Source organism: Dufourea novaeangliae, unplaced genomic scaffold (assembly GCF_001272555.1).
Source record: "Dufourea novaeangliae isolate 0120121106 unplaced genomic scaffold, ASM127255v1 scaffold488, whole genome shotgun sequence".
Classification (NCBI taxonomy): Eukaryota; Metazoa; Arthropoda; class Insecta; order Hymenoptera; family Halictidae; genus Dufourea; species Dufourea novaeangliae.
The window spans coordinates 390,260-402,202 of NW_015374361.1; the positions used below are offsets into that span (position 1 = coordinate 390,260).

Here is an 11,943-nt window from a genome sequence, read left to right on the forward strand (position 1 = left end):
TGAAGTCGTCTCAACACCGACTATCACGTTGCGATAAAAAAAACATAGCATTCCATTAAAAAAACTAGAGATGACCTTGAAATCTCCTCTATGCCTTCACCCACGCAGAAAATGTTTGTGTCACAATATGCTCCCCTCTATACCGTGTAAGTTTTGTATATAACATTTTTTCATATTATTAGAAATAACGGCAATACTCAAAGTGGACATTGTTATTGCCCCACTCTGTATATAATCGAGGCGAATTTTCGTATCTGTATTACATACGAACTGTTCAGTCGCGAAGTAATCGCGGGAGGAGTCGAAGCTCCGAGACGGTTGGTTCGTTTCGTGAATGGGGGGAGGGAATACCAGGGATGACTGATCGGGTTTGAATTACAAAAAGAAAAACGATGCCTCCAGAATGCAGCTTTTATCGACAGATCGGAAATCATTACAACAGATACGTAGGAAAATAATTCGTGCGAGGACAATACGTGGGTGAACGTTTCCGGTACAACAATGCGCTTGAATTCCGCCGCCCGAGCGGTATCGTACAAAAGAAACGGACTTTCGAAGGGGACATATTCTCTCTCTCTCTCGATCGGCCTTCGTATTAAAACGTCTTATAGTCGTGGTATCTTATATTTATAAGTAATTTCAAATATAAAAACTCATTCTATCTCAAACTGACAACTTTATTTCGTTCATTTGCTGCATTGATTACGTAGCACGAATACGTCGATTAATTTAAGAAAATTGCGTACACCCACGGCTGTTCTGTGTCTCTCTTTTTCTCCTTACTCTCTCTCTCTCTCTCTCTCTCTCTCTCTCTCACTCACTCATCCCGGACACAGGTATCCGTTTGTGCGACCATGTGCCAACTCGACGCAGGACCACGTAATACAACGATCGAGGTACAGAATAAATCTAATATTTCAATAGAATCACCATTTGATGATTTCAAGTACAGAGCTAGCGAAACAGTCAGTAGGTGTTTCGTTATACACTTCTACGTTTAAGAATGGCTAGTCTGTCATCTACATTGGACCTCAACCTATAAGATTTACAGGAAAAACTTAAAAATTCCGCAGATAGTCATTCGTTGAATGTATTAAATAAAACACTGTAAACGTCATTTAATCCATTGTCTCTGGTACATCCGCTGAAAATAATAAGTCGTACTATCCTGAGAATAACATTACAATAATGCTAGGAGATTCGAAACTAATCTATAAAGGACAAAGATTTACATCGATGATTATTTTAATATAATTACGATTATCCTGTACCTCGTCGCGTTAATTACATCGCTTTTAACCGTACACCGTGTCGATTACACAGCGACATTTCAGGACAGTGGTTGGTTGTGAAATTTTTCAATGACAGCATACGTCATAGAAGAGCGTGCCGTATCGCTTTCTAGGAGGAATCAAATAATTGCTTACATTGCTAACGTTAAATATTCAGTAGAAAAATAGGAATCTTATTCTAGGAGATTTTTATAATATCGTAATAATTTCATGTATTAATCGAAAAATCGCTCCTTAAGTCGAAACTGCTTCTATCCAAGACCTAATAAACCGGTTACGTTTAAAAACATGCCCCTTGGGATAGTTTTGGTTAATTAAATCAGACGTGAACAGTTCATCTATTCTGAGCGGCGTAATTATTTGATTTTTCCTAGATCCCAGAGGAAACGCTGATTGAGAACCATCCGGATAGAACCTTTGTTTGCACTCGAATTCTAAAAACTGATCGCAATGTGTTTTTCGTTGGCACACCGCGGGAAATGTATAACAGGGGGTTACGATTGACTCCTGATTCTAACTTCACCTTTGGATCGCAACAGTAATTTGAAAAGGTGCCCTTAGAATGAGAAGCGCGTGTTGAACTATACGCGAAAAAACGTCTGCGATATAATCTTCTTCTCGCGAGAATGGCAATTTTATCATGTAAAATCTGGAAGAATGAGAACGAGGTGAGCTGTACGAATTGATCCTCATTTTGAGCGTGACAAGTTTCAGTTGCTATAAATAAACTGATAAATAAGAAATATTAATTAAAAATTGTTTTTCTCTTTATTTTATCGACTCAAAATAATGTGCATTACTGTATTATATTATGGAGATAAAATTTTAATTCATTTGATATTAAATTTTGATTCAATTTTTCGAGATAAAATTTTTAAAAATATGAATACCATGTACACTTTGTACACTTTTCCTTTACCATATATCAAAAATATATAATTAAATGTATAATTAATAGTGTTAAACGTAATATAAATATAGTTATGTATCATTTCTTTATAAGATAAAAGTATCCAGAGAATGCACATGAATGTATAGAGAAAAATCATGATTTTATCAAATCTTCGTACACGTTTAAATGTAGATTTCTAAACCGTAATAGTCACAAATGCATAATTCATATTTGTTTTATACATCCTTCTATACACCGTATACAACTGTATAAATAACCCGCAGCATTAACAAAATTCTAAATCTCTGCGATGTTTTCTGTTACCTTTAAAAGTAATTCTAATTACTGAAAATATATAAAAATTGTTGTCTCTTTTACAAGCTTGCAGTATTAAAAAATTATAACGTAGTTTCATAAATGTAATCTAGCAATAAGGTAAAACTTTTTACAAGTATCTAATTGTACTGGCCTAAAACAATGGTTTTCTCAGCAACAACAAAGCGAATGCGGTGGATTTCGGCATATTTTTGTAATACTGTCACCCTCAAAAAGTATCTGGAACACCTCGTTCTGGAAGAAATGTGATGGAATAGTTTTTTGTGATGAAACAAGACGAAAAGAACACCTGTCCACTACACGTCATACTTTATAATTTACTTTTCTCTTAGTATAATCATAACACGCTGAAGCTGACCAGGTGTTCTTCACTGCATGCCTACTATAATAGAGAATGACTAGGCCATATGAATATAACTAAGGAATTCGTACTGTACCCCGGCACTATTTCAGAACAAAGTACAAAGTGAAACCTATCTAATTTATTTCAGACCTTGTCGTTTTCCTTAACTACTTTCGGTGCAATCGAATAAGTATTGTATTTTTATACAGGCAATATCCTTTTGCACGAAAAGATATTAGATCTGCTAAATTCAGTTCCCTACTTTATTTTCCAAAAATTCTCCTGAGGTTTATTCATATGGCTCGATAGTTTCAGTCCTGCAAACTTCTTCTATTTTCAACCAATCTGATGTGTAGTTTCAGTGATCACTTCTCAATCCCTATGACTGTAAACCAGTAATGTGGCAAATCAACTGTGAATTCTATTCTGGTTCCTCCCCATCACCATCTATAAAGCGGAAATTGGAATATAAAGATTAAGTTAAATATTTAACATAGAATGAAATCATATAAAATGTATTAGGAAACAAAAAAGTGTAGTTACCTTCACGATCCACTTCATCGTCCACTAGTAACTCATCCTCCTCGTTCACCCCATCATCTTCCTCATTCACAGCCTCCTCTTCTTCTTCATCTTCATCGACATCATCTTCGACAACAACTATACTGTCATCTCCTTCCTCACCTTCACCTGCTTCATCACCATCATCTGCCCCAACATCTTCTTCTTCTTCCTCATCTTCTGTGTCACAATCTTCACCATCTCCTTCAATACCATTTTCAACATCCATGTCTGGTGCCAAGTAATACTAATAACACATGTATAAAATATTTACTGTCTTTCTTTCAACCTCTGTCAATAATAATAAATTTGATTTTAACAACGAATTTCAAAATTGAATATTTAATCAAAAATTGAAAATTCGGAATAGAGTATTTAAGTATTTTACATATACGGATACATTTCATAATCACCATTTACATGTCAATGTAACTTCATAAAGTCTTAATAAGTTTCAAAAATTCTCAGCTTATATTGTAATTAATACTGAGTCTTACCTGTAAAGGATTAGGCCACATATCATCCTTAATTAATTCTGCTATTTCATCTGAACTTGGGTCTCCATGATCCGTAAACCAATCAAAGAATGACCTATGTTTCAATGGCCTTTTGCGACCTTTCAACGGGGCTTTGGTTTTTGCTCTTTTTGTTAAATCTGCACCTTCCTTCCAGCGTATAGGTGTACTTTGAGAGGCTGGATCTCCTGCAAAAAAGCAGGAGATACATCAACACTATGATTGTTCAATGAAATTTTAATCCGCATTTGCAAATTGTCCCAAAATTATTAGCATTTAAGAAACTGAATTAAAACATTGACACATGTGCATACAAATGCATTTATTCATCCTAATATAAAGAATTTATAATCTCAATTATTTTTAATATATTCGGTTTTATTAATATATGGAACAAGTATTCTAAACTATTAAAATAAAAATAATAAATATTATTCTACATCTGTAATAAATATGTAACGAAAGATAATATTTAGATTCAGAAATCTTCTCACCAGAAGAACCTAGATGAAATTCCTTAGTAAGAACTTCATTCTCAAAATATGGATTTTCATCGAAGTAAAAATTGATTCTATAACCAGACTTAATATCTTCAAATTCTTCAACTTCTAGTTTGTTCAAAAATCGAAGAGCATCTTCTTCATCTTCTTCCAATATTTCTGCTATTTCTTTGTTGTTTACAAACTATACATGTAATAAGGAAATGTATATGATATTCTAGAAGATTAATAGAGAAAATTAGATAGTATAATTCATAATATGTCACAATCTTGTACCACTAACACAATGATTAAAATATCGACTATCCATTTGGTATTCATGGTAATATAATATTCTTTTGCATACTTAAAAAGAATGAACATATAATCTGACCTCAAAGTACTGTGTTACAAAAAGTTAAGACAAAGTTAACAAACATCGATAAAAAGAAAATGTGAAACAAAAATGTGAATGATAATTAAATAAAAAATGATGATAATTAATGAATTGAATAGGGAAAATATATATTAGGTATTAATCATTAACAGAAAATCAATAATTAATGTCTTATTTGAAAAACAAATGTATTGCTGGTAAGATAGCATAATATTTCAAAGCAACATTATAAACGACTTATGTATTAAGGCATACTTGTATTAAAGATAAAAAAATGTAACATTAACTAAAAGAAGGTAGACAGAACAACGATCTAATGATTGTGAATAGGAAAAATAATTTTATGGAAAGAAAATGCACTTGTGTTGTATTAGGATGTACTGAAAATTGGAGTAAATAAAGGGGTAATAAAATCAATGAACGGACCGAAGCTGATAACAGAATAATAAATCGCATCGTTGCAACAATAATTTGAAAGAGCTATTTTTATAAAAATAAGTCTGTATCATATTCCGCGTGACCGCATGTAGTTATACATACTTTCGTACGTATACAAGTAAGCAAGATGGCGACTAGCGCCGGGTGGACGCCGGCATTGCCGAGAAACGTCAAAGATACTTATTATTAACGAGAATGTAATGTCATCGTATGAAAGGATACAGCGGTCACCCAAAAATTGGGTATCCTCTTAATAATGTCATTCCGTTTTTGGAAATAGGGCTTACGCAACTTATTATACTTCTTTTCAACTTCGAGGATTTCGTCGCTGGCTTTTTCATTGAGGCCATCGATTTGATTCTGACACCCGTCAATCTCTTCGAGTGTCTTTTGTATTTCGATGTCGTAGTCCCGCGACTCAACACCCTCGCCTGAACCTGGATCCTCCAGTTCCTTGGACTTTTTGTTCGGCGAAGCCATCGTTCGACCCGCGCTCTTGTCACCACTCCACTATTTTCTGTTTATTTTCAGTACGCACTCACTCCGCGTTCGTCACGCTCGTGTCACTAATTCGTGGCGGGTAAGCAAGCTAAACTGCAGCCACGAGTTCAATATCACATCTAGATGCACCACCGTATCCACCATATGAAACTTCTCCTGCCACCTATTACCCTATCACAAATAGAATAGCTTCCAAATTTTTTGTTCGAATTAAGCGTATTTATGAACACGCTATACTTGCATTACACTTAAACTTTTTTAGACGTTACATTTTATGTATTTTTAAGAAATGCATATAAAAAAAGATGCTTGAAATCATAAAAGAGCGAGGTAAATATGTTAAAACTTATATTTTAAATTTGAAACCATGGAACCCAATTACATATATGTTTTTTAAGATTGACATTACCTGTAACTTTGTACTTTATAAAACTTGATGAAAAGAAAACTGATTAAAGATCATTTATAATATTTTATAAGATTTATAAGTATAAAAAAACTAATGCGTCACATTTCAATACAAACTGTAGACACAGGCCATCTCTAGAACGGACGAATGATGGAGAAAGCGCGCGGGTAATTGGTGCTTGTTAATTTATCAGTTCCAAAAAAGCAATCAAAACATAATTTTTTATTGCATCACGAATATAACGTTACATTAACCTTTATCTTTGTTAGTAACTTTTTCTTATGTATTCAGTTTCTGTTATTTACATATTTGAAGTTGGCGCTAGTGTAGAATCAAGCAGCTCGGTTTTTGCATCAACACGTTAGATGGCACTTGGATTTGAAAATATCTCTCGGCACAATTTAACCTATACATACATATTATGTTGCGCTGATTGCACTTTTGCCAGTAGTTGCATATGGTTGCATATACATATAGAAACATAAGAAGGCGAAAAGAATAAGGAGAGATTCACTTGTGTAGTAGTAAATACATAAAAATTGAATCACTATGTTTCTCTCTTCGCGTGCCATTCGCGCCGTTTATGTAAGTTACTTATTGTCATTGTTACAATATTGTATATCACAACTTACAATGCCATAACCACTATGTTATTCTTATATAACCTTTAATTTTATTATGTATTTATGTATTTAAAGTACACGTTATGTTTCTTAAAAGTTATCTTGAAATAGTCTTAACCGTACGTACTAAGGATGTTTAACATCTTCGTCTTGTGTTATTTTAAGCGAGAACGTATGAAAAAATGTATGATCGTATCAAATGTCAAACGGTTGAGTATACATACCATTATTTATTCGTATATATACAATATATACATATAACTGATTTAAATGACGCATAAAGTTTATTCAGTTTATATTTTCATTTGTTTTCTACGAAATTGTTTAAATGCTTAAATTAGGGTTACTATGTTCTAATTTCTTCCAATTAAATATAATATTATTGTTTTCATGATTTTCAATAAATTATATGCTATTTTCTCTTACCAAATATTACAATTTGTCACACAGTTTTTTATTAGTTAAAAACTTGGAAACTTATTCTAATAATCAATATATTTTACTTACATGCAGCAGAACTGTAGAAGTATTAGAGGACTACAAACTTCAAATGTTCTTACATCTGACCAGTTGTTTATTGTACGTATTCCCATTTGTAATGTATATTACATGTTAATTTATTGTTTATATTAATCTTTATGTTAATTAATCATTGTTGATTCTAGCATAGAGATAGTGAAGTGGACAATCCAAAAATCCCATTTGAATTCAATGAGGCAAATAAGAAACGTATTGAAGCTCTTTTAAAAATTTATCCGGAAGGACATAAGCGTGGTGCTATGATACCTCTGTTAGATTTAGCTCAACGTCAACATGGATGGCTACCTATTTCTGCTATGCACAAAGTGGCAGAAATATTGAATTTACCTCATATGAGGGTCTATGAAGTAGCTACATTTTATACTATGTTCAATAGAAGACCAATGGGAAAATATCATGTGCAAATCTGTACATGTACACCCTGTTGGTTAAGAGACTCTGATTCTATTGTAGATGCTGTAACAAAAGCTACAAATTGCAAAGTTGGAGAGATGTCTGAAGATAAATTGTTCACAGTGTCTGAAGTTGAGTGTCTTGGAGCTTGTGCGAATGCACCAATGTTTCAAGTTAACGATGACTATTATGTAAGTGTAACTGTATAAAGTGTATTCTCATAAATTTTGAGAATGCACAATAACATCAAACTAAATATTTCTCTATCTCTTTTTTTTATTAATTAGGAAGACTTGACACCTGAAAGTACTACCACTATAATAAATGCATTAAAGAAAGGAGAAAGGCCACCACCAGGTCCACAAAATTCACCCAGATTTGCTGCGGATCCTGCAGGTGGCTTAACGTCGTTAACATCACCACCACCAGAACCTGGTTTTGGTGTCAGATCCGATTTATAATTTTATGCTCACAGAGTTAGTTTATTGAACACTTTATGAGTGGAATAGAAATAATGTAGTGTTTATATAGACGATAAAGCAATAATTAAACAATTTCCAAGTTTAATTTATTGCACGTTAAAAAACCTTTTTATAACAATTAGCTGTTTTTATTTGATTTTGTTTCATGTTATTAATAAATAAATCAGAGATTAAAAAATGTGTTAGCGTCAACGTGTTTGAAGCGAAGTCAAAGGTGGATGGCCGTCGCCTATTGATCGTTGGAGAATATATGATAGGGTTTTGGAATGCGTACGGTCTTGAACGAGGGTGCATGAGACGAAACAGACCTGTTTCGGCACTGTCGGTGACGTAGAGGGTTGTTTATGTGAAATAGATGAGTAAAAATTAGAGATGGCAAGCAACCCGACGTTGCGTTGCCTTGAAGCGTAAAGCCACTTTGGACGAGTCAAAATCATAGTCATCTTCGGCAATTTTTGGGGGAAGATAATGAAATAAATGGAAAATTAAATATACATGAAGTTATTTATTATACAATTTTTGGGAGAAAAATATTTTTATTTTTTTTACAAAATGGCACTAAAGCAGAGACGCGCAAACATCTTTTTCGGCGACGTTCTCCACGGTATTCGATCTCACAGCGACACAATCTGACCTAGAACGAAAAACCAAAGATTTCTTATATTCTGCATGCCAAAAACTTAGGAAATACATACAGTTTATTTCAGAAATATTCATTTGTGTGAAAATGGTGAACATATGAAGAAAAAGTACATCTTTTTTATAGAAAATCTGGTATAAAAGAGTCAATTGTTAAAAATCTGTTCAGGATATCGCAAAATCCATATGTATTTCTTTAGATTATTGATAAAGAAAGATTTTCTCCAAATTGCAAATGAATTGGCTGATAATTGTAAAAGTTATACTGAACACCGACTTCGAAAATGTCATTCTGAGAAACACGCGTTTAAAGTTTTACTTAACATTATTATATAAATAAAATGATAAAAAGACAAGTTTACCTTTACTCGGCAATTCCTACACTGTACAGTTGCCTTTCTAAATTAACAGTGGCTTCATCGATTAAAGAATGAATTCAACCGCGTACAAATCCCAGACTATTTCCTAAAATGTGTTATTTCAATTCGTTTTAACTGATATACAATGCTTAGTAATATTTTCATTGCCCCTTTCTAAAAGTTTTAAAACGTACGATGTTTTTCTGAACACTATCTGTGATAAATACGCCCCCTCAACGTGACAATTACGTTATAGTTTATGAAATACAATCTGACAGATATTAACAATTAAACAATAGATAAAAGCTTTTCTTTATAAAGAAAATGAAGAAAATGCAGACTTAGCAATACTTACTGTAGAAGTTTTGCTAACTGATCTTTCGTTGGATCGAAGTTTATTATATAGTTTCTCGCAATGGATAAAATTAAAGTAAACAAATTTTAAAGTAAAAAAGATTCTTATATCACGTTATTGGATAAAAAATATATAAAAACGAATAAAAAGAAACGTGGAAAAAGTAATAGATAAAGGAAAAAATACATAGTTTCACAAAAAAGTGGTGTATAAGAAAAGTCTCATACTTGGTGTTAGGGAATTATTGAAATTTATGCCAAATTAACATTCGATTTAACATTTATATCAGTAGTTGAAATAAATTTATCAAGTGGTGGGTGGCCCTTCCCCTACGCTAGTTTATCCCCTAATGGAAGCCTTGGTTGCTCGTGAGGGTCGCTGGACCCCGTCAAGCACACCTCATTTACTTCATCTTTGAACAGATCTCACGGCGTTATATGGACAGCATTTGTCTTGACAAACCATTCCACGTGTAGCTTAAAGAACGTCGATTAATTCCCTGTCATTGGCAATAACAATAAACGACCAGAACACTGTTAAAATCGCATTTAATCGCGGAATACAACTTCTTTTTTTCGACCGGTGGCGCCTCCAGTGGCAATTCCCTCAAACTGCTAGCCAAATCATACCGACAGGTGAGTGAAAATTCCTAATGATGGAAAAATGCGAATATCTCACTAATTAAGCGTTCAAAATGAACGACGTTAGTCTCAAATTATTCCCGAGGGCTTAATGCATCGACTCAATACTGCAGAACCCCAGAATTAGTAAAATTATTTATGCCTGTATTAATGTTAACCCTTATGGAGCGGCAACCCTGTTTGCACAGGTTTCTAACGCATTTACATAGCTAAACGGGCATCATTCTTCTTCGTCTTGCATTAGATACGACGTTTACAGAACATAGATTAATACTCTCCAACGGCTGGAAACCAGTAATTACAAGAACTTTGTTAAAATGACATTTGTTTGCAACGATTGACACTCTTATCTCGTCATGCGTACACAGGTTAGTTCACTTTGAACAACTCTTACAACGTTATGCTGACAGCTCTTGTCTTGTCTAAGCAGTCAGTTTGAAGCTGAAGGAAGATAGATTAATCCCCTATCATTAACAATAACAATAAAACACCAGAACACTGTCAAAATCGAATTTAATCGCGGAATTACCATTATTTTTACGACCGGTAGCGCCACCCGTGGCAATTCGCTCAACCTGCTAGCCAAATCATACCGACAGGTGAGTGAGAATTACTAGTGATGGAAAAATACGAATATCTCAGTAATTAAGCGCTTAAAATGAACGTCATTAGTCTCAAATTGTTCCTCAAGATTTAATGCATGGACCCAATATGGTATAACCCCTGAATTAGTAAAATTAGTTATGCCTGTATTACCGTAGCCCCTTCTGGGGCGGCAACCCCACTTGCACCAGATTCCGATTACATTTACACCGCGGAACGGGCATCATTTTTCCTCGTCACGCAATGAATGTGAAGTTTGAACAACGTAGATTAGTTTTTTCTAGCGACTGGAAACCAGTAATTACAAGAACATTGTTAAAATCACATTTATTTGCAACGGTTCACACTGTAACCCGTCATGCGTACCTTGGTTAGTTCACTTTGAACAACTCTTACCACGTTATACTAACAGCTTTCGTCTTGAACAAGCATTCGATTTATAGATTAAAGAACGTAGATTAATCCACTCTTATTGATAATAATAGTAAGTGAACAGAACACTGTTAAAATCGCATTTAATCGCGGAATACCACTATTCTACGTGTGCAAACTACTAGCCAAATCATACCGACAGGTGAGTGAAAATTCCTAGTGATGGAAAAATGTGATTATCTCAGTAATTAGGCGCTCAAAGATAACGTTGCTAGTTTTAAATTGTTTCCCACTATTCAATGCGTCGACCAATTGGAACTAAATACAGACTTCTTGGTTTAGTTCCGTAGGCCGCCGCCAGATGACGCAACTTTGCCGATTTTGCAGCTGCCTGGGTTTTTTAAGTACCGGATAATAGTTGACGCCGAATGTTAACGTATTTTAACGATTTATATCTCAAAAAATTGCTCCCAATTTGCTCGTTCCGAATCTGACATTGCTCCCACAGCACCGTTTATGGTTTATGAGATATTCGCAAAAGAAAAAGCAAAAACTTGTTCACAAAATAGGTAGTAAATGGCCTTTTTACACAAATATTGTGGCACCAAAAGATTGCTCCTGATTTGTTTTATAATAATCAATAGTCAGATATCTAAATAACAACTTATTAACGAGGAACAAACGAAATATTGTTGTTGCATAGAGGTAGTTAAATATGACAGTCATGAAACATGAAACGGAAAAGTATATATTTTTTCACTTAACTACAAGAT

The 11,943-nt window shown here is 33.9% G+C and overlaps 2 protein-coding genes across 4 annotated transcripts; one reads left to right on the top strand and one right to left on the bottom strand.

Moving 5' to 3' along the window:
• Positions 1 to 2,557: 2,557 nt before the first annotated feature.
• Positions 2,558 to 5,748, bottom strand: LOC107192987 (protein SET). 2 transcript variants are annotated; one of them, XM_015582355.1, is made up of 5 exons: positions 5,476 to 5,748; positions 4,434 to 4,623; positions 3,922 to 4,118; positions 3,407 to 3,671; positions 2,558 to 3,310 (listed from the first exon to the last, which is right to left on the bottom strand). In XM_015582355.1, exons 1-5 carry the CDS (start codon positions 5,731 to 5,733, stop codon positions 3,285 to 3,287), a joined length of 936 nt encoding a protein of 311 aa, XP_015437841.1. In that variant the 5' UTR covers positions 5,734 to 5,748; the 3' UTR covers positions 2,558 to 3,284. The 2 variants fall into 2 exon arrangements, with proteins under 2 accessions (XP_015437841.1, XP_015437840.1); XM_015582354.1 differs by having other exon boundaries at positions 3,922 to 4,127.
• An 831-nt stretch (positions 5,749 to 6,579) lies between these two features.
• LOC107192990 (NADH dehydrogenase [ubiquinone] flavoprotein 2, mitochondrial) lies at positions 6,580 to 8,311 on the top strand. 2 transcript variants are annotated; one of them, XM_015582357.1, is made up of 4 exons: positions 6,580 to 6,748; positions 7,300 to 7,365; positions 7,452 to 7,910; positions 8,007 to 8,311. In XM_015582357.1, the coding sequence occupies exons 1-4, from the start codon at positions 6,713 to 6,715 to the stop codon at positions 8,178 to 8,180; spliced, it is 735 nt and encodes a 244-aa protein (XP_015437843.1). In that variant the 5' UTR covers positions 6,580 to 6,712; the 3' UTR covers positions 8,181 to 8,311. The 2 variants fall into 2 exon arrangements, with proteins under 2 accessions (XP_015437843.1, XP_015437844.1); XM_015582358.1 differs by having other exon boundaries at positions 7,303 to 7,365.
• The last annotated feature ends 3,632 nt before the right edge of the window (positions 8,312 to 11,943 follow it).